Source organism: Panthera onca, assembly GCF_046562875.1.
Source record: "Panthera onca isolate mPanOnc1 chromosome Y unlocalized genomic scaffold, mPanOnc1 haplotype 2 h2.ChrY_unloc_3, whole genome shotgun sequence".
NCBI classification, from domain to species: domain Eukaryota; kingdom Metazoa; phylum Chordata; class Mammalia; order Carnivora; family Felidae; genus Panthera; species Panthera onca.
Genome location: NW_027675866.1, coordinates 1,689,599 through 1,713,500, shown reverse-complemented (window position 1 = coordinate 1,713,500; position 23,902 = coordinate 1,689,599). Strand labels below are relative to the sequence as shown.

The 23,902-nt window shown below is 40.9% G+C and overlaps 1 protein-coding gene across 1 annotated transcript; it reads left to right on the top strand.

Annotated features, from left to right (window-relative positions):
- Positions 1-15,960: 15,960 nt before the first annotated feature.
- Positions 15,961-18,936, top strand: LOC145715268 (coiled-coil domain-containing protein 71L-like). The gene is made up of 2 exons (XM_081794935.1): positions 15,961-16,893; positions 18,921-18,936. The coding sequence occupies exons 1-2, from the start codon at positions 16,085-16,087 to the stop codon at positions 18,934-18,936; spliced, it is 825 nt and encodes a 274-aa protein (XP_081651061.1). The 5' UTR covers positions 15,961-16,084.
- Positions 18,937-23,902: the final 4,966 nt, after the last annotated feature.

Below are 23,902 nucleotides of genomic sequence, written 5' to 3'. Positions count from 1 at the left end.
TACGGGTGAGTGTTCCCTTTGTTACTGTCTCTCTGTCTTGCTGTTTTCTTTCTTGTCTGTCTTTCAATTTTCTATGTTTTGTTAGGCACAATCTGTGCAGTCAATCCTCAGCTCCTCAGGAGGAATTGTTATATCAATGGGTGCAATCCCTAGGGAGCTGGACAAACTGGAAGTACACCTTCTGGCTGGTTCAACAGAAACGTAGTCAGGGAGTTCAGGAACAAGAGCACCTAGCTCCAGGGGACCCAAAAAAGGTGAGGTTTGGCTACCCATTACTGACAAGATCGCAATTCAAAGGAACTAGTGGAGGTGAAACAAATGGGAAATTTATTCAGAAGCTGACACAAGAAATGCAGCAGACTCACATCAAAGACTCTCTCTAACATGCTGAAAATACTTCCAGGTTTATGGAAGGAAAATGTGGGACAAAAAGAGGTAGGTATACACAGGTGGTCACTAAGGTCAGGTTGGTCATTGTCTTGGGCTTGAGGGTGGAGTCTTATTGGCTCAGGCAGTCCTTATTGCTAGAGCGGTAGATTCAGTTCCCATTAAGTGATACTTTGCTTTCAGGATCCTGAATTAAGAGATAAGCTGAGGGTGGGGAGGGGGCGCCTGGGTGGCTTGGCTAATTACGCATCCTATTTCAGTTCAAGTCATGATATCATGGTTCATGGGTTCATGCCCTGCATTGGGCTCTGTGCTGACAGCTCAGAGCCTGGAGCCTGTTTCAGATTCTATGTCCCCTGCTATCCCTGCCCGTCCCCCCCTTGCGCTCTGTCTCCCTCTGTCTCAAAAATAAAGAATCATAAAGAAGGAGAGAAGCTGGAAAGAAAAAGTTAATCAATTGGAAAGTTTAAGGTCAATCTGGAGGTAGTTGGAATCTTCTTTCACCTTGGAGGAGTTGAGTTCAAGGCCTTCCTACACAGCCATCTTGAACCGAAACTAGAATAGGGTCCCTCTGAATCCTATTTTGATTGGGGAAAGTTTGGGAGAAATCCAAGGAAGGAGACAATACAAGCAAGGAATCTGCCAGTTCTGTGTACAAATCGACATAAACACCAGTACCTCCCCTGATTACAAGCGTGGCATGTTCACAAAAAGGCATAGAAAAGGCCTTCAGATTGGAAAAAGTAAAAATAAAAACTATCTCGATTCTTTTATTTATTTATTTGTCAATTTGTATTTTGGAAAGAGAGAATGAGCAGAGACGGGGAGAGAAAGAGACAGAGAGAAAGACAGAGAGAGAAGCTTAAGCAGGCTCCATGCTTAGCACAGAGTCCCACACGGGGCTCAATCCCCTGACCATGGGACCATGACCTGAGCTGCTGAACCCAGCAGTCTGGTAGTCAACTGATGGAGCCATCAAGGTGCCCTGAAAACTGCCGTGACTCTTAAATCATGGGGTTATCAACATGAAACAAATTCTAAGGGGTATACGTCAGTTTTCTAGAACTCAAAGATAATTAAATAAGCCCCAGAATACACGCTCAATATATACAACTCAGTTGTATTTTTATACATAAGCCATGAACAATTAGAATAGGAAATGCTTTTGAAGAACCATTTATTATCACACCAAACATTGAAATACTTACATTTAAATCTAACAGCCATGCACAGGATCTGTATGCTAAAAGCCACAGAAGGCTGATTGGATCAATCAAGGAAGATATAAATAAATGGAGAGATATACCATATCTACCCATGGAAGCCTCGCTAGTAAGATGTCAATTATCAACTTGATCTAGAGATTCAACATAATCCCAGTCGAAATCCCAGGATTGTTTTGTGGATATCAGCAAGCTGATTCTAAAATGTGTGTGAAAAGACAAAGGAACTAGAACAGCCAAACAGCTCTGAAAAATAACCAAGTTGGAGAACTCATGTTGCACAATTTTAAGACTCAATATAAACCTCCCGTAATCAAGGCAGTGTGATATTGAAGAAAGATGGAGACACAGGTCACAAGATAGAACAGAGAATCCAGAAACTGACCCCATACACAGGCATCCAACCCAACTTCTGATAATGACATATAGCCAACCTAACAGAAAAAGGGATATAGTCTTTCATCCAGTGTTACTGGGACAATTAAGTGTTCGTATGCAATAGTAATCAATGAACTAAGTGATTAATTGTTTAATTAAACGGTTCATTGTTTAATTAATTAAGAGAAGCCTTGACCTAAATTCATAACTTATATAAAAATTCACTCAAATGGATCATAGATATAAGTGTAAAGTACAAAATTATAAAACTTTCATAAGAAAGAAGGAGTGATGTTGATTCATTGAATCATTCAATAAAAACTTTTGGAGCATGTAGAGTGAGACAACACAGTCTACGCCCTGAGGATCCACTAGTGAACAAAAGGAGCCAGGATCACTGTGATCTTGGTGCTTAATAGTCCAGTGGGGGGACTGACAAAGATAATGGAAATAGAAACTATGGTAGAGAATAATGAATGGGGAAAAAAAAGAAATACATCTTTGAGAGGATATAAGAATTGGGGGAAGGGGTGTGAAATACTAGACAGGGTGAAATACTAGACACAGAGGGTCCTGCTGAAAAAGGTGTCAGTTCAATAAATACCTCAAAGAAATGAGAGAACTACCTGCTGACAGGAAGGTGATCTAGGCAGAGAGACCCATGAATTCCCCAAGGCAGGATTGTGAACGTGTGTACTGATGGGAAGCAAGGAGGCCAGTATAGACAGAGAAAGGAGGATGAGAAGAAGGAGCAATAAAGAGGTGAGGGTTGTGGGTCAAGGAGGAGAAAAAGAGGATGAGAGAGAGAAGGATGTAAAGACTGCCACCAATAGACAAGGTGAAGCCAAAGCTGGTCATACCTGTTCCTCCGCCTCACATTACCGGCTGCAGATCTTTTTATTTTTTAATTGACATTTACTAAACTGTGTCTAGACCATGAAAAGCTAATTCTACTTGTAGCAACTAATTGAAGCAGGAAAATGGAACACCCTCAATGATCAATAGCAGTGTTTAAATAGGTTACGGCATGCTATGTGGCCTTTAAAATTCATAGCCCTGCAGAACATTTATGACCTAGGGAAATGCTCGTATCACTAGATGACCAGAAATGGGATTCACAGCTACGTAGCTAATTTTGGTTAATGCATGTACATATACCTCTTCCCTGGCGATTATACCACAGTGTTAGAGGTGCTTACCTCCAGGGGCACCTGAATGGCTCAGTCGGTTAAGCATCTGGCTCTAGATTCCAGCTCAGTTATGATTCCACAGTCTATGGGACCAAGCTGCATATTAGGCTCTGCACTGACAGCGTGGAGCCTGCTTATGATTCTATCTCTCTCTCTCCTCCCATCGCTCACTCTTGCTCATCTGTCTCTCATTCTCTCTCTCTCTGCCAAAAATACATAAACATAAAAAAAGGTGTTTAGATATGCTTATCACCAGGTGTTTGACTTATGACCATTTTTCTTTCTTTTTTATTTTTAATTTTCTAACTTTTCTGCAATACACTTTAAGACTACCATAATCATAAAATCACGTTTCAAATAAATGATTCAGTCTAGTATCATTTAAATAAATAAAATATTTCAATTCATAAATTTATTAGGTACATTCAACATATCAAGGATAGTTTCAAATAGTCCAGTGTTAACATTGCTAAGGTCTAGATTACAATGGGAGTCAAGGGATACCTGGGTAGCTGAGTCAGCTGAGTGTCCAACCTCTGCTCAGGTCATGATCTCACAATTTGTGAATACAAGCACCACACCAGACTCAGTGCTATCAGCATAAACCTCACTTTGGATCATCTGTGTCCTCTGTTTGCCCCTTTTCTGTTTGTGCTCTCTCTGTCTCAAAATCAACATTATTTTTTTATTTTTTATTGTTTTAATTTTTTTAATGTTGATCTATTTTTAAGAGAGAGAGAAAGTTTAAAAGCTGGGCCAGAGAGAGAGAGAGAGAGAGAGAGAGAGAGAGGGAGAGAGAGAGAGAGAGAGAGACAGAGAGAGAATCCAAAATCTAAATCCGATTCCGGGCTCAAACTGACAGACTGTGAGATCATGACCTGACCTGAAGTCAGAAGCTTGACCAATTGAGCCACACAGGAGTCCATAAAAACTGTAAGTTTATAAGATATTACATTTGTTTGAAAATCATACAATTGGCTTTACACCATATGCTATTGGCTTTAGGAAAGACTTTAGTGAACAGATCATCAACCCACTTACTCTAATTAATATATTAACTTCCAAAATATAATCTTCAGTGGGTCTGCTCCAGGACCACATCATATTAAACACGAAAAACAAGCAAGCAAGCAAACAAACAGACAGACAAAGAAACAAACAAAACAAGAACTAGTAGCAAATCATGACGCATAGTGATCCATCCCACTGTCAAATTTGTTACTATTTTTTTGGCCAAAGAGCTTATTTCAAAGGATTCTATTGCTTTTAATACAGATGAACTTCTGCAATTAGTTCAGCATATAGATTTGAGGACATACTGAAAATGTAAAGTAAATACATAATTTTATATTGTATAACCTTAGGCCTCTAACTTCCATGAAACTCCAAAAGGAGGACATTAACAGCACCATGAATTCTCTCCCTGCAATCACTCCCCATTCCTGCTCCATCTCCCTTCCCCAACGTAATCAATATCCTGACTTTGAGCAACAGAGATTAAATTAATCCATGTTTGAATTTTATAAAAATATAATGGAATAATATGTATTTCTTTAGATCTGGCTTCTTCCGTTCAACATTATAACGCTCATCGAAGTTGTTTTGGATAGGTGTAACTCAGGGATTGGTACTTCCACATTGTATTCCATTACATGATTATTTAACAATTTGCTTATCCATTCTACTGTTGATTCAGGTTTGGAATGTATGTTTCCATACTGTACTTATTATACGGAAGACTGCTATGAACATTTCCCTATTACTGTGCTCAGCATGAAGCGTATCTACTACAGCGCGTTAATGTTTAGTTAGCTGCCTTAGCCTTAAACCCTGGCTGTACATCAGAATCACCCTGATGTCTGGATGTCAGTTCCACAGATCATTCTAATTTGAGCTTGGATTAAGAACCACTAGGGTAGATGTTGAAATCCCCAGACAAAAGGAGGAGATGAATCCAGTTTAAGGAATTCTCAATGGGTTCCTCTTTCTGGACAATAAAATGCAATGTAAAAATTATTTTGTGGCCATATTGACATCTCTTTCCTCCCCCTCCCCCTCCCCCTCCCCCTCCCCCTCCCCCTCCCCTCCTCCTCCTCCTCCTCTTTCTTCTTCTTCTTCTTCTTCTTCTTCTTCTTCTTCTTCTTCTTCTTCTTCTTCTTCTTCTTCTTCTTTTTTCATAAAGCTCCTACACAAAAAGACTACCTATAGGCTTTAAGAGACTCTGCATGGCTTCCATAATATGTGGAAAATTCCCCAAATTCTCAAAGGAAATGTCTTTAGACATGTTTTAAAAATATGTGTTCCATGATACGGCACACTTGAGTGGGAGATTAGGGTATCAAATATCTAGACATACCCTAGTTTGGTATCCCAGCTCCATAAATACTGAGACTGGAAAAGGCAAGAGTTAATTTTCCATGGTCCAGATAAAGACAGAATGAAATGAGATCTCCTTAGTAGTAACTGTTACAACTGAAAATTTAGTTGGTGCTCTTTAATTTTCTAGTTTCCTGAAACTGCTTTTTGGATTCATGCCCAGAATCTGTCTCGATGAATATATGGCAGAGAATGAAAGCCAAAAACGAACAATGTGACTCTAGAAAGTACTGCAACAGTTAACATTGAGGTATCACAAAACTCTGAAAACACGTTCTTCAAGTTCAGTCTCCAATATGCATTGAGAGGTAGGAGAAAACCGAGGTCATGATACAACTCTTTTGTGAAACGTGAAGATATGTGCAGTAACTTATTATTTTTGTGAAGTTAGGTAATTGCCTCTGGTTTGTGATGTAAACGTTGTTTCAAGGTTGCACTTGAACCCGAAAATTCCTTCAGCAGACTCCCCTCCCACCTGATTTGACGTTGACTCAACCACTTCACCTAGAAAGATTTCTAAACTTTGACCATGTTTGAGTGTTTATAAAAGTTTCTGGAAGCATGGAAGACCTCATCTTTGCCTCCAAGAAACTTATAATATTTGAGGGTAGAAAAAACCCAAATACCATACAAAGCACAGTAAGACTTCAAGGTCAAGTTTCATGTATCAGGAGAAGTCCACTGAGCGAGTGGATCAGTAAAGGCATCTCAGAGGCATAGCACAAAGAATCTTAAAGGATGACCAAGTTTCTAGCTGGCAGGCAGAAAGGAGAAGGACAAAGGAAACAAAAGCAAATGTGTGGGACAAAAGGAGGGGCAGGCATTCCAAGAACAGTGAGAACAACCCTGTTGGAGTTTGAGGTTCTTCTACAACAGTGGCCATTGAGTATTTGTGACGATGACCAAGACTGGGTAGAAGATGAGGTACCTACATCACCCATCAATTCCATAATCTTATGAAAGAAGGTCTTGTTGACAGAGAAGAATTGGAGACCATCAGTTAGAACCTGAAGATGATAATAACAAAGCAATTTGGTAGACACAAAACAACGAAAAGTTAAAATTCGAAGCAAACTTCTGTAAGTATGTGAATTAATACCCAATCAATAAACAATTGAAATCCATGACCAACTTAACCCCTGTTGTGTTTCTCTGTTAATGGGACATTGTCTTCAGTTGCTCAAGAGGGAAAGAGACTCATTGTCAGTCATTCCCTCCTCAACGACTTTGTCGTGATCCATTCAGCAGCAGGGGTTCTCAACTCCACCTCCAACGTATGCCAAGCCAGCTATTTTCTCACCACCTTCTGCCTACTCTCCATTTTCGTTCTTAGCCCCATGCTGTCTTTCCCTTCCCACCAAAATCCCAGTCCATTCTTTTCACTGCATCAGGAATGCAATCCAAAAATCCTGAATCTGAGCAGTTCATTCCTCTGCTTAAAACAACCCTCTAATCTCCACTGTACTCAAAATGACACACAGAATCTGTAACGTGACCACCAGACGTTGGCAGTCCTGCCTTGCACCCCTCTAATGCCATCTTTCCTCATTCTCCTTTCTTTAGGTGATTGGGACCGTCTCTTCTCCTGGTTTCTCAAACTAGACCCACGTAGGTGCCGCTTAGAATGCATTTTGTGTTTGCTAGTTTCCTTACCGTTCTTGCTACGGGTCCAAGTTTGAATAAAGGACTTTTCTCCCCAAGAAACCTTTGTTGGCCAATCCTCTAATCGACATTTTGTCCCCTGTGTCATTCCTTCTCATAATATTTAGTCTTTTATTTAACAGCATTTTGCCACAAGTTGTAATTACACATGTACCTTTTGTAGCTAAGGTTTGAAACATCCTGAATATATGGAGTGTGCATGTTTGATTATCACTGTGTACTTGAACCTAATAGCACCTGACACCTAAGGTGCTCGATATGTATATCCACAGTGCCTGAAATAGGGCACTTTTAACTATCTCCCGGTGTGCTGGACTGCAATATACATTCAAGTCTTCAATAATCTCTACCACCAAAGTTAATATTCATATTCAAAAAAAGGGAAGGGTCACCTCCTCAAGAATAGGAAAAAGAGTTTGCCTTGTTGATAGCTTCTATGGTGTAGCTTACATTTTGACCTACGAAAGACCCCACCCTGGAGATACAGTTTGCATGGATGTAGTGACAACTATGAGGAAATCAAAAAAATACAGTGTTTATTGAGTGTAATATGCCAGTATTTTTTCCACACGTTTTACAGCATTACCAATAATCTCACAACTATACTGAACATAGGCGTTATACTTCCCCTTTACAAATTGGAAAAGCAAACTGTGAGGTATCATTTGCATACAATCTAAGATCTGGCTGGTAGAAGAAATTGATGGGGCCAGATAATTTAAAAATCCACAATTTTGTCCAAGGTAACCTCTGGGAAATCAGAAAATGAGCGGCTTTCATAAGTGCAACTGCCCAGAGCCTTTCGGGGGAGCCGTCTGTGTGGGGCCCAGGCTTTGGCGCCATCACATCTCCAGGATCTCACTACCAGGAGAAACCCCCATTGTTGGGAAGGGCAAGAACATCCATCCATGGAAACTTAAGGTGTTTTAACCCCTGTCAAGATAGTGCAAACCTCCAATTACTTCATTCGGTACTTCAAGGAGCAAATCAAAGCACACCTCATGGGATTATCAAAACTCACTCTGAGATGAGAAATCAAACAACGAAAGTCATAGCAATGCAAAGCAAGTAACACTTTCCAAAACACACCCCCAGAAGGGCCAGGCCATGGAGAGGAGATGAGCCCACTTTAATGTAGCAGTGCTCTCAGGTGCAGAGCACGTAAAACAAAACAAAACAAAACAAAACAAAACAAAACAACAACAGCAACAGCAACAGCAACAACAACAACAACAACAACAACAACAACAACAACAACAACAACAACAACGTTGAAACACATAAGTAATAGAAAACTATCCACAATGATGAAACGGAAGAATTACCGTCAGACGAAATTCCAGGAGAAGTGACCGTTAAAGAATTGATCAAAATAGATAAAAGCAGTATAACAGCAAGAATTTAGAATAATTGTCATAAGATTAATCACTGGGCTTGAAAAAAGGCATAGAAGACAGCAGAAAATTTAGTATTGCAGTGATAAAAGAACTAAAAAAAATAGCCATGGTTAATTAAAAAGGCAATAACATAGGGATTGACTTTAATCACTGATACAAAAACAGATAAGCTGGAAACTTGGATGTCTATTACCCAAGTTAATAGTTATGCGATTGTAGCAAAAGCTAATTCTAAAAAACTATTAAATAATGAAAAGCAGAAAGCTAAAATATGTCAAGTTTTAAATACCTAGCATGAGTCATGCAGCTGTATAGTTGTTTAAAATTCTAGGATATCAAATAATATCATGTAATAGCCTTTGTAAGACATGCAAAGTTCACCATTTCTGCCTTTGCTCTTCTACATGTGGAGTAAGATGTGATTGGGCCTTATAGAATATCTGAAAAGATTAATACTAAAAATTAAAAAGTTTTTGAAAGTATATGTTGCTAGTGAGTTTGTCATGTCAAACAAAGTTATAAATAGGTGTTATTTCCAAACCTTATTCACGTGCACTCTTATTATGGCTAGAGTCCATAAAAAGTTATTGCACAATTGCATAAACATGATTACCAGTGCAATCTTTTTTTTTAAGTCCATTTGTTCATTTATTTGAAAGCCAGGATAGAGCATGGAGAATGTACCCTATAGGTTCTGGATTCTCTCCTTGCTTCCAAATATCTTATTTGGGCTGCTACCATAAAGATGGTAAAACAATATTACCTGTACCATGAACGTGTAAAATATGGTACAACTCACTAGTATCACAATTTTGCTGATTAGCATATGTGTTTACAAATACACACGTGTGCACTGGGTGAAGTTAGATGTTTCATACTTCTATCCATAACATGAGGAATTCAATATATTTTAAAAAGTTAGATTCCAGTTACCAAATCTAATGTGGGATAACATGCACAGTTCTTATTTCTCACTTATTGTGCAATTATGAAGTAAACATAGAGCCCAAAGAGTAAATTCTTTTTATCTACACTTAACTGAACATATATCACTGAAAGTCAAACTTTGGCCTTTCAAAGATGACGTGAGACTGAACGCGGAAAACCCAAAAGACTCCATGAAAACGCTGCTAGATCTGATACATGAATTGACCAAACTCACAGGATACAAAATCAGTGTAAAGAAACTGGTTGCATTTCTATACACCAATAAGGAAGCAACAGAAAGAGAAGTCAAGAAATCACTGCCAGTTACAATTTCACCAAGAACCGTAAAATACCTAGCAAGAAACCTAACCAAAGATGTAAAAGATCTGTACAGTGAAAAGTATAGAAAATGTATGAAGGAAAATGATGAAGACACAACAAAATCAGGAAAAAACAAACAAACAAAGAAACAAACAATCCATGCCTATAGAGTGGAAGAATGAATAGTGTTAAAATGTAAATACTACCCAAAGAAATCTACACATTTAATGCAATACCAATCAAAATTGTACCAACATTCTTCTCCAGACTAGAGCAAACAATCTGAAAATTGGCACGGAACAACCAAAGACCCTGAGTAGCCAAAGTTATGTTGAAAAAAGAAAGCCAAAGTGGGAGGCATGTCAGACTTTCGACTCTCCTACGAAGCTGTAATCAAGATAGTATGACATTGGCACAGAAACAGGCACATTAACCAATGAAACAGAATAGTTAACCCAGAAGAGGCCCCACAAATGTATGGTGAACTAATCTTTGACAAAGCTGGAAAGAGAATCCAATGGATAGAAGACAGTCTGTTTACAAGTGGTGCTGGGAGAACTGAACAGCAACATGATGAAGAATCAACTAGATGACTTTCTTACACCGTGAACAAAAATAAATGCAAAATGGATGAAAGACTTAAATGTAGACAGGAAACCATCAAAACACTAGAGGAGAAAAGAGGAAAAAAAAACCTTTGACCTCAACTGCAGCAATTTCTTCTTTGGCATGTCTCAAAAGCCAAGGGAACGAAAAGGAAAAATGAATTATCAGGACCTGGTCTAGATAAAAATCTTCTGCACTGCAAAGGAAACAATCAGCCAAATTAAAAGGCAACCGATGGAAGGAGTGAAGATATTTGCTAATGACATATTGGTAAAGGGTTAGTGTACAAAATGTATAAAGAACTTACCCAAGTCACACTGGAAAATGTAATACAGTGAAAAAATGGACAGAAGACATGAATAGACACTTTTCCAAAGGAGACATCCAGATGGTCCACAGACACATGAAAAGATGCTCAACATCACTCATCATCAGGAAAATACAAATCAAAGCCACACTGAGACACCACCTCACACTAGTCAGTGTGGCTAAAATGAGCAACTCAGGAAACCACAGATGCTGCCGAGCATATGGAGAAAGAGTAACCCTCTCTCACTGTTGGTGGGAAAGGAAACTGGTGCACCACTGTAAGCATGAAACCTACGGACATCACAATGACTCTAAACGCATATCTTTCCCTAATAACACTGAATTTCAATGGATTAAATGCTCCAACCAAACAACATAGCGTATCAGAATGGATAGAAAAAACAAAAACAAAAAACAAAACAAGACCCATGTCTTTGCTGTCTACAAGAGACTGATTTTAGACATGAGGACACCTTCAGATTGAAAGGGAGGGGATGGAGAACTATCTATCATGCTACTGGAGGTCAAAAGAAACCTGGAGTAGCCAACTTATATCATGCAAAGTAGAGTTTAAATTAAAGGCTGTAACAAGAGATGACGAAGAGCTTTTTATTTTAATTTCAGGGTCTCTCCATCAGGAAGTGCTCAACATTTTAAATGTCTACACACCAAATTCGGAGACACACACATATATAAAACAATTAATTAAAAACATACAGAAACTTGTTGATAAGAATGAGGTAATTGAAGGGACATTAAATTAACCACAGAAAAAAGGATGGAAAATCTCCAAAAGCATGGAGGTTAAAAAACATCCCACTAATGAATAAATGGGTCAACCAGGCAATTTGAGAAGAAATTAAAAGATATAAGGAAACAAATGGAAACGAAATACAACAATGCAAACCCTTCGGGATGCAGCAAGGGCAGTCCTGACAGGGAACAACAAAACAAAACAAAACAAAACAACAATAGCAATAACAACAAACATTGCTATCCAGGCCTATCTCAAGAAACAAGCAAAATCCCCAATACAAAATCTAACAGCACACCTAAAGGAACTGGCAGCAGAACAGCAAGGCACCTCAAACCGAGCAGAAGAAGAGAAATAATAAAGATCAGAGCAGAAATAAACAATATGGAGTCTAAAGGAAAACAGTAGAGCACATCAATGAAACCAAGAGTTGTGTTTTTGAGAATATACACAAAAGTGATAAACGTCTAGCCTAGCTTCTCAACAAGAAAAGAGAGGGGACCCATATAGGTAAAATCACGAATGAAAATGGAATTATTACAACGAATCCCTCAGAAATTCAAGCAATCATCAGGAAACACTATAAAATCTTCTATGGCAACAAACTGCACAACCTGGAAGAAATGGACAAATGCCTCCATACCCACACACTTGCAAAACTCAAACCGGAAGAAATAGAAAATGTGTACAGACCCATACTAGTGAGGAAATTGAATCAGTTATCAAAAATATCGCAATAAACAAGAGTCCTAGACCAGGTGGCTTCCCTGGCGAATTCTAGCAGACATTTAAAGTAGAGATAATAGCTATCCTTCCCAAGCTGTTCCAAAAAATGGAAATGAAAGGAAAACTTCCAGACTCATTGTATGAAGCCAGCATTACTTTGCTTCCCAAACGGGAAACACAGAAAAAAAGGAGAATTACAGGCCAATATCCCTGATGAATAGGGGTGCAAAAATTCTCAACAAGATACTAACAAATCACATTCAATAGCATATAGAGAGTATTATTCAACACGATCAAGCGGGATTCATTCCTGGCCTGCAGGGCTAGTGCAATATTCACAAATCAATCAATGTGCTACATCACATTAATAAAAGAAAAGATAAGAACCATAGTGCACTGTCAATAGATGCAGAAAAAGTATTTGAGAAAATACAGCTTCCTTACTTGATACAAACCCTCAAGAAAGTTAGGATAGAAGGAACATACCTTAAACATCATAAAAGCCATTTATGAGAAGCCCACAGTAAATATCGTCCTCAATGGGGAAAAAGTGAAACCATTCCCCCTGAGATCAGGAACAAGACAGAGATGTCCACTCTCACTCCGGTTGTTGAACATAGTGTTGGAAGTTTTAGCATCAGTAATCAGACAGTAAATGAAATTGAAGGTATCATCATTTGCAAAGATGAAGTCAAACTTCCACTTTTTGCAGATGACATGACACTATACATGGAATATCGGACAAATTCCGCCAAAAGTCCTCTAGCACTGATACAGGAATTTAGCAATGTTGCAGGGTACAAAATCAATGTACAGAAATTGGTTGCGTTTTATACACCAATAATGAAGCAACAGAAAGAGAAATAAAGAAACGGATCCAATTTACAATGCTCCAAGAGTCAAAAAATACCTAGGAATAAACCTAACCAAAGATGTAAAAGATCTGTATGCTGAAAACTACAGAAAGCTTGTGAAGGAAATTGAAGAAGATACAGAGAAAGCGAAAAACATCCCATGCTCGTGGATTGGAAGAATAAATATTGACGAAATGTCAATATGACCCAAGGCAGTCCTCACATTATATGCAGCCCCAATCACATTGCACCAGCATTCTTCTCCAAGCTGGAACAAGCAATCATAAAATGTGTATGGAAACACAAAAAACCCTGAATAGCCAAAGTAATACTGAAGAAGAAAACCAAAGTGAGAGGCACCACAATGCCAGACTTTAGCCACTACCACAAAGCTATAACCATCAAGACAGCATGGTATTGGCACAGAAACAAATACGTAGACTTAATGGCATAGAATAGAGATCCCAGAATTGGACCCACATACCTATGGCCAACTAACCTTTGAAAGAGCAGGAAAGAATATCCAATGGAAAAAAAAGACAGTCTCTTTAACAAATGGTGCTGAGAGAAGTGGACAGCAACATGCAGAAGAATGAAACTAGACCACTTTCTTACACCACTCTCAAAAATAAACTCACAATAGATGAAGGACATGAATGTGAGACAGGAAATCATCAAACACTTGAGGAGAAAGCAGGAAAAATCATCTCTGACCTCAGCATCAGCAAGTTCTTAGTAGACACATCTCCGAAGGCAAGGGAACTAAAAGCAAAAATGAACCACTGGACCTCATCAAAATAAAAATCTTCTCCACAATGAAGGAAACAATCAACAAAACTAAAAGGCAACTGACTGAATGGGAAAACATGTGTGCAAAAGTCATAATGGATAATTGGCTAGTATCCAAAACCTATCAAAAGAACTCACCAACTCCACACCCGGGAAACAAATAATCCAGTGAAGAAACGGGCAGAAGACTTGAACAGACACTGTTCTAAAAAAGAAATCCAGATTGTCAAGAGACACATGAAAAGATGCTCAACAGCACTCCCCATCAGGGAAATCCAAATCAAAACCGACTGAGATACCACCTCATGCCAGTCAGAGTGCCTACAATGAGCAAATTAGAAGACTATAGATGCTGGTGAGGATGTGGAGAAACAGGAACCCTCTTGCACTGTTGGTGGGAATGCAACCTGGTGCAGCCTCTCTGGAAAACATTGTGGAGGTTCCTCAAATCATTAAAAATAGACCTACCCGAAGACCCAGCAATAGCACTGCTAGGAATTTACCCAAGGGGTACAGGAGTGCTGACACATAGGGGCACATGTACCCCAATGTTTATAGCACTACTTTCAACAACAGCCAAACTATGGAAAGAGGCTAGCTGTCCATCAACTGACAAGTGGATAAAGAAGTTGTGGTTTATGTATATACAATGGAATACTACTTGGCCATGAGAAAGAATGAAATCTGGCCATTTGTGGCAACGTGGATGGAACTGGGGGGTATTATGCTACGTGAAATAAGGCAGGCAGAGAAAGACAGATACCATATGTTTTCATCCATGTGTGGATCCGGAGAAACTCAGCGGAAGACAATGGGGAAGGTGATGGGGGGAAAAAGTTATAGAGAGGGAGGGAGGCAAACCATAAGAGACTCTTCAATACTGATAACAGACTGAGGGTTGACCTGGGGTTGGGGAGAGGGGAAAGTGGGGGACGGGCATTGAGGAGGGCAACTGTTCGGATGAACACTGAGTGTTGCGTGGAAACCAATTTGAAAATAAATTACATTTAATAAAAAAAAATCCAGGGGTTGCTCTTACTGAATATGAGGATAGCTTTCCATTTTCAGCACTTTATGAGCGTGAGGTAGTAGTAGCTTAAGCTGCGTAGATGAAAGTTTTGTTTGTGTGTTTAAGAAAAGGAGCTGAATAAAGACAGAGGCCTCTCACATGTATCACGTTGACCTTGGCAAGTTTCTCTTCTGATTGTTACCATGACTTATCACTCTTAGTGATTCACCTAGTTTGGAGTCATCCTTTCATGGGGAAGTGGATTTCAGTTGATCATGGTAGGTGGTCCTTGTAGTATTTTGTGAATGAATTGTGTATGTGGTGATGATGGATGGACTATGCTGGTTGCTTTCAAAAGCACTTACACAGACGGTGTAACACGTTTTCTACCCTTGGAATCCCATACGTTCTCTTACTACCTTGTGTATGCCTTACCTGAAATATTCATGAATTGCTAGGTAGTGAATAGGTTTTAGTGGCACTGAATGCCCTACTGGCCACTCACACAGAATTCGTTGACGCTTTGCTCTTAAGCACACAATGGCTCGGTCTTCCCTAGGCTGCATGAAAGTGAGCATGGATACTAACTAGGCAAACTGTTTGCTGCTGCTGTGAAGAACAGCTTCCTGAACTGTGAGCTGTACCAACACAGGTATGGAACCCTAAGCAAGGCACAGTATATCGGTATTCTTTGAAAGGGTAGAGTAGTTATTTCAATTTGGCTTTCAGTGCGTTGCATGACAAGGCATTTAATTAGCTAAAACCCTCTTAGAGTCGTGTTTGATTGCAAGTTGTGTGTACTGTCCACCGCTAAGTGTCATTTCATGTTAGATGGAATTAATGGAGGCTGAAGCACCCGTGCATTCACCTCTAAGACAACCCTCTTGAACTCGTGTGAAGAATTATGGGCCTTCTCAGGTAAGACTAGGTACAGGTCTTTCTCAAGGGCATAATCTTAAACACAGCCAAACCTAAGGCAGCTTTGGGCAGCCCACCGTGATAAGATATGCAGACATTGTGACCTCACAAAGCGCCTGGTCTCCTAGCAACTGCGGTGTAACTCTCACAGCCTGCCGCCTGATTTGGCTTCATGGTAGGAAATTCATCAGGGCCCTGCGGCGGCCGCGAGACCTGGCAAGCGCGGGCGGCCCCTAGCGGCCTCACATCCTGAGCAGCATGAAGAGGAGGCGGCGCTGGCCCAGGGAGGCCCTGGCCCCGGCCGCCGGGGGAGGAGCCTCTAGCGCTGCAGGAGGGGCCGCGCTGGAGGCGCCTGAGGAGAAGCTGGTGTACATGCGGTGGCAACCGTCGCGACTGTCGCTGGCCAACAGCACCAAGGCGCTGATCGACGCTTTCAAGCTATTCCTGCCCCGCAGCACGGAGTTCATGAGCTCAGACGCGGAGCTCCGGAGCTACCTCTGCAGCCTCAAGCACCAGTTCTCCCCCCACATCCTGCGCAGCAAGGACGTCTATGGCTACTCCTCCCTCCTGGCCCTGGTCCCGGACCCCCGGCACCAGCCCCCCGAGGCCCGCCTCCAGACGCGCCGGCCAGCTGCCAGGCGGAGGCGCCACGGAGCCCGGACGGTGGCGGTCGGCCAGAGGAAGGTGCCGCCCCCGCCGCCACCGTCCCGCGAGGACAGCAGCCCCCGTAAGCCCGCGGCACCCGGGCCCTGCTCCAGGGGCCGCACCCTGGAGGAGAGTGGGAGGGCGGCCACCCCGACGTTGACCACCTTCCCCACCATTCGCGTACCGGGCGACGTGTGGGTCGAGAGCAGCCTGGCAGAAGCGCGGCGCCAGGCGCGCCAAGTCCCGGGAGTTAACCTGGAACCCGTGGTGAGACTCCGCCGCTTCCCAGTGCCTGGGCGTGAGATGCAGGCCACCGCCGCGCGACCTCTCAGCCCCGGGACGGGTTGTGCCTGGAGGGATGAACCAGGGACAGCCTGGACCGCGTCCCCTAGTGTACTTTATGGGCGAAGAAGCACCAGACGGTCCAGGCCCGCGCCCCCGGGATGCGGCGCCGTCTTCTTGGACTCCCGGGCAGCAGTGCCCTCTGCTGCCTCCCAGCACCGGGTCTGCGGAGGGAGGAGACCCCTGGACCGCAAGGGAGGTACCCTTTCTTCCTAACCCCAGATTGAGATGTCTCCAGGACTGTAGGGGCAGATCCATGTTCTCTCTTGTTCCCTCGTTGGTCTGAAGTCGTCAGACTTCCACCCCCACCCCCTCCAAAGGAATTTGGTTCCATGCTTGTGTAATAAAGCTAGAATTTCCTTGCTGTTCACCCACCTCCCGGCTCCTCCCGCCCCATTTGTTTTTCCTTTCTTTCTTTCTTTCTTTCTTTCTTTCTTTCTTTCTTTCTTTCTTTCTTTCTTTCTTTCTTTCTCTCTCTCTCTCTCTCTCTCTCTCTCTCTCTCTCTCTCTCTCTCTCTCTCTCTCTTTCTTTCTTTCTTTCTTTCTTTCTTTCCTTTTTTGACTGCCACTCTTTCTGGACGAATATGTGTGGAATATTCCATATATTCTGTGGAATATGTGTGGAAGATCGAATATGTGTGGAAAGTTGTTGTAATAGTTGGTATTCTCAATACCAATTGCAATAGTGGGTATTCTCAATCCCACACCTTTCTGAGTTTTAACTGGATTCCAAAGCTTTGACCAAGGATATTGTCTAAGAAATTCAAGCGTATCACTGTTAATAATGTAAGGATTTGTATGGCTTTGAATGTCATGGGCTCGGTGATTACAAACCAAAAGATTCAAAGTTCAACTGTGTACACATTCTTAAGACGTTTCTAAAGATTTTATATTGAAATGTAATGTTTATGTTTACTGAGCTCCTAAAGGAAATGGTAGACACTTGGAAGGTTTTGTTTAGTAAAATTAACTTGGGAAATTCTTTATAAGTGGGTAAAATTGAAAGTGCATTGAGAAACCACACGGTTTCTATTACAAACCAATGAGTGAATTTCAAAAAATAAATGAATAAAAAACTGGTGCTGGTTATGGACATGGATGGAATCCACTCGGAAATGACTTGGCCTTGTACCAATCTCACATACTGATCTGGGAATCTTTCCAGGATAATTTATTTTAAAATAGAAATCACATAGTGTAAATGAGTATGGGTAAGGGTGGTGACTAAACCTGCATACATAATAGCCGTTGGAATTCTCTGAAGTATTACTGATCTAGAGCGGTGGTACATTTTTTTTTTTGGCACCAAATAACTGGTTGAGGTTATCTTTGGGCAAAATAGATTTTCCTCACTTGTTTTTGTCGTTGTTGGATAACAGGAAATATCCACATTACCATGCATTACTCTTATCAATATCATGGCAGTTGGTTAACAGTTTTGCTCCAGGATTTCCTTTATTATCTTATGTCGATGCACAGTTATGTTAGCAGGTATTGGTCTTTTGTTTGACAATCAAAGACCACAGGGATCAAACAGGAGAGCCACACAGAGTACTTTTCACTTTTATGATAGTGTTTATATCCTGTGGCCCAGCATGGAATTCTTGATTATCCAAGTGACCTCAGTTATTGGTGGCAGCAAGACTTAATGGTGTTTAGTCAGTGGTGCCGCAGCCAGATTTTACTGCGATATCGGAAAGGCCAAGGAGTTATTTTGTACCATTATTCTTTCAAGTTTAAGTATTTTGCAATAGAACCATCCATCCCAGGCTGAAACATGACCTATTAAATCTTCAATACTACGGTTTCTCTCTGCTTGGCAGCTTTTTAGGGGAATAATGAGAGTTGTGGTTTTTTTTTAAATTTTCTTTTAATGTTTATTTATTTTTGAGACTGAGAGAGACAGAGCATGAATGGGGGAGGGTCAGAGAGAGAGGGAGACACAGAATCTGAAGCAGGCTCCAGGCTCCGAGCTGTCAGCACAGAGCCCGATGTGGGGCTCGAACCCACGGACCGTGAGATCATGACCTGAGCCAAAGTCGGACGCTTAACCGGCTGAGCCACCCAGGCACTCGGAGAGTTCTGATTCTGACTCTTGGGCTTGTAGAGTTCAAATGGCATAGCTTCCTAATATACAGTTTCCCAGTAAGCCTCATATTCTTTTTTTCACTACTCAATGATAATGTGTTGTTACAAATACTGCCACATGAGTAAATAAAAGTGAATAATTATTTAAAAGATGCAGAGGGTTAAATTATACTCATTTCATAGGAAGCTTATATAAATTTTCGTTACTAGCTTCCATGGCCAATGGTATTTCAAATACAGAGGTTTTTCTCCCCCACCCTTCCCAAATTAACTGTTTTAGCTAATTAGCCCCTGAGGGAAAGATACATATTTGTACAACTTCCCTATTGTATATAAATGTATAATAATTAAAAATGAATCCAATGACCATATTAGAATGTAATTTCATCATATAGCTTACCGAGGTAGCTTCCCAGAGGGTTTTGAAATTAGATGTAGCTGGGAGGATAACTTTGCTCAGCACAGCTTTGAAACACAACCATTGACACCATGCAGTTATTTGAACTTAACTGAGAATCTTAGTTTTTCCCTGCTATACCTTGTTACTTTATTGCACTTGAACTTGCATTCATGCTTTGGGTTATCTGGGCTATCTGATTTCGGTTTGGATCTGAATGTCCATCCTGAATTCAATATGTTGTTTAGCTGGTCCCTTAAAAATATTGCCATTTCTAATTTAAAAAACAGGATGTTAAAAAAAAATCTTTGTTTTTGCTAAGTTTTTAGCAAAACCTTGCTGAAGTTTTGTTTTACAACTTATAAAATGTGAAGAAACAACTAATATAGTTGATTCATATATTAATAGGAAAATGAAAGTATTTTATGTATCCTTTTGGGCAGACCGTGAAAAGGAACTTGACACGGTGGCCTTTCTGGTGAGGCATTCATTTACTGTCTTCTAAAACGAGTCTGCGCTTAGGTTGTACAGATTTTTGAAATAAATCCCATAGTCTTTATTCATTCTCGTACCTTTATATCTCATATGGCACAAGTAAGGAGGAAGTTTATGACCTTGCTAAGCTTGAGTGCCTATATGTGGTGACTGGCACCTCAAATAAGCTTTTGAATTCCTGATGTCATTTTTATCCCCCTTCTACTTGTCACCCAGCAACTTAATTTTCCTTACAGAACCAGTAATGTTATAATTGTGGAGAGCAAGCTTCATTGTTGTTTACTGTACTGACCATGGAGTTGGGCGGACACCTTAGAGAGATTCCCGACAGTCTGTGGGAAGTGTGTGTGTGTGTGTGTGTGTGTGTGTGTGTGTGTGTGTGTGTGTGTCAGAGAGAGAGAGAGAGAGAGAGAGAGAGAGAGAGAGATGGAGAGAGAGAAGTCCCAGTAAGGAAATGTGATATTTATTCGGATTGCCTCTTCAATTCATTTTCAAAGGATTCAAATCACAGGGAATTTTTCTTAAAATGAAAAGTATGTACTGAGGTTAATCCTAATAACATTAATCAGAAAATAAGACCTAGAATTTGATGTCCATCAAATTATAAATAAATCCTTCTGAGGCAAAGGGGTCAACATGGTGGAGAAGGAGGGGGATCTGTACATCCCATGTCTCTCAAACAAAGTGCTGAGCCAAAGTATTTTGAATCCCAAAAGTCTGTGAGGAAAACACACTGAATACTCCTGAAGGAAATGAGACAACTTAAGAAATGACAGGTGGCTGATTTTGAACTGGGGTACATAAATTGGGCCAAGTAGGAATGGAGGGAAGAGATCCCCTTCTGCGGAGAGACAAAAGTAAGAGAAAGAGTGGCTCCAGAAGTGTAGGGCTGTATGTGGATAAGAGGAGAACCTCGGACTGGGACCAAGAGGGATCTTATCTCTAACTGTGGGGCTTTCTTGGGTCTGGGGCTAGGCTCCCTGTTTGCGCACCTGGGGAGGAGAGGAGCCAGCACTGGTTTCAGGGGTAGATCAGGGGCACAGTGCACAGAAGGAGACAGTAGCCCCTCCCTGGAGGGCTGTGCAATAGAACAAAGCCTGCCTGCATCCACCACCCCCCGGATCAGTGGCTGGGTCTAGGGCGCAGTCTGCAGTAGGAGAAAGTGGCCCCCTCCCTGGGGGCATCGCTGTGGGACAAAACAATGCCTGCCTGCATCCACCATGCCCAAGCTCAGCAGTGAGGTCAGCAGGGCAGTCCAAGGCAGGAAAAGGCAGGGGTCCCTGAAGCACAGCAGCACAAAGATAGCCAGGAAGACATTTGTAGCAGCACAGAGAGGCACTTCCCCAGTGCCAGAGCACACGGAACGGGTCTGCGAATCCTAGACAAGCGCTATGCCAAAGGAGTCAGCGGAGCAAGAAGGACCACCCTGCGTGTGCCCTGGGCACAATGAGGACAACTGGAACGGAGTGCACCAAGTCATGGAGAAGAGGCTGGGCATCACCACGTAAACTGCGAGATTGTGACCCAAGATGAGATCAAGAGTTGGACACCCAACCGAGTGACCCACCCTTTCTTACATTTATTTTATTTGTAGTGTCCAGAGTTTTAGTTATATTTAGTGGGAGGAAGAAGGAAATGTATGTTTACTCCACTTTCCCAGAACCAGAAGAGAAACCTCCTTCATCTTCATTTTTAAAGGAGAGTTTTGTTGGACAGAGAATTCTTAGTTGATGGTTTTTTCAGCACTTGAGATCTATCACTACACCATCTTCGGGCTTCCATTGTTTCTGATGAGAATTCAGCCATTAGTCACATTATTCTTGACATATATGTGATAAGGAGCTTCCTCTTTCTACTTTCAAAATAATATCTTTATTTTCCAATAGTGTAACTATGATATCTCTAGGTGTGTTCTTCTTTGTGTTCATCCAAATTGAAGTTATTTCAAGTTTTTGGATCTTTCAGATAATTTTCATCAAATCTGGTATTTAAACAATTTCTTCAGTAATATTTTGTCCCATTTTCTCCCTCCTCTCCATCTGGGACTCCTATTATACACGTGTTACATAATTATGTTGGAGCACCTGATATTGTCACACAGTGCTCTCCTGAATTGTGTCCAATTTCCCCCCCCCCCCCCTCTCTATTCTTTGGCTTGGGACATTTCTCTTGATTTACCTTCAGGTTCACTGATTCCTTCTTCTATTTCTAACCTACTGAGTTAATCTAGTGAAATTTTATTTGAGTTATTGTGTTTTTCAATTCCATAAATTTCACTTTTTTAAAAATCACTTCCATTTGTCTATTGTGATTCTCGGTGGACTCACATCATGTTTCCTACTGTATCTTTGAATACATGTTCCTTTAGTTCCTTAAATATAGTAGCTGCTGGAAGTCTTTAAGTCCAAATACATTTTCCTTTAGTTCTTTAAATATAGTAGCTGCTTGAAGTCTTTGTTAAATCCAAAGGTGGGCCTAGTCAGTTTCTATTTAATCGTTTTCCTTAGTATGGGTTAAACGTTGTTAATGTACATGTTTCTTTTTTTATGGTGAAAAGTAAACACTTGTTTAGATTATCTGCTCATTTGCTCGTGTGCACACGCATGCATGCAGGCACACACACACACACACACACACACAAACACACACACACACTGGTTGCTATCATGACTGGCAAGAGATAACATTCTCTCTATTCTTACTAATTAGTATTTCCATAACAAAATCCTAGAAACAATAACACACTCATACATGCTAATACAAGCATAGACTCCGTGTATAAAAGGGGCCACTAAAGAACAATTAAAGTTGCTTGAGGAGGAAAGAAGGGATTTGAGATACAGGATGAACACGTGTACCTTTTGAAACTCACATCCACAAACTACTTATTCATTTAAAAAACAAAAAACAAAAACAAAAACAAAAACAAATCTGTTTCACTGATACTCAGCAACAGCACTGTGCATTAAAACCTAAAAGCACCTTTTATTTTGTATTTGCTACCTTCTCAGCTAGAATCCTCAGGAGAAATTTTGGATGCCACCCCCACTCCCACCCCCGCCCTAATCCCTAAATCCAGCCGATCTGATCAGCTCTACCTCCAAAGCAGATCTCTAATTGTGGCAGCTATCATCTCCATGGTAACCACGCTGGTCCAAACCACCATTTCTCACCGGGACTACTATAATATCTGCTAAAGGGTCGTGCACCTTCCTAAATGCTACCTAGTCACAGCATGACGATATTGGTAGAATAGACAAAGACTATGACTCTGCGGGGGGTGGGGGGATCTGGTGGGGGGATCTGGATCAAAAAAAAAGTACTTACTTTATGATCTCACTCATCAAGAACTCTAAAAAATAGAAACTAATATATTGTGACAGAAGGCAGATCAGTAATGGGTGGCAGAGAGGGGCAAGAGGAAAGGATGACCAAGGGAAACAAGGAAACTTTTCAGTGATGGATATGGTCACTGTCTAGACTAGTGGTTTCATGGATATGTGTGTGTATATACTTTATGATCTGTGTGTATACTCATCCACACTGATGTATAAACTTATCAAATAGCACACTTTAGTTTCCTGCAAGTTATGCCAATTATACAACAATAAAACTTTTTAAAAATAAAAACAAACAGGATGATATTTTAAATAAAGTGCAACGTGTGGGATTTGTCTCAAATAAACCAGGGGAAGACGGGAGCAAGGACAAAACGGGTAGAAAGACAGATGAAACAAGATTAGACATGAGTTTTTGATAATTTTTAAAACTACATCCTAAGCACATGGGGGTATAATATACTATTTTCTTGACTTTTACATATTTGACATTTTCTATAATAAAAACAATTTTTCAGTTGAAGGGGAGCAAATCATAAACCAGGATAAACTAAAAGAAGAAAAATACTATGCTGGCTCCAGAGTCCAGACTGCTAGTAGCCAAAGACTTTCTTAGAAGATGAAGAGCAGGGGAATGTGGAGTTTAAAGGGACACATTTTATTCTCTACTCTATCACCTGAGAAACGTGCACGCTCCTTTGAGAGCTAAGCCATCCTTTCCCTGGTTGGCTCAAAGCTGGGCTCCCTTGCACACTTGACTTCTCATGGAGC

Excerpts from the sequence above, each read along its gene's own strand:
- LOC145715268 (XM_081794935.1), top strand. The coding sequence starts at position 16,085 with ATGAAGAGGAGGCGGCGCTGGCCCAGGGAGGCCCTGGCCCCGGCCGCC.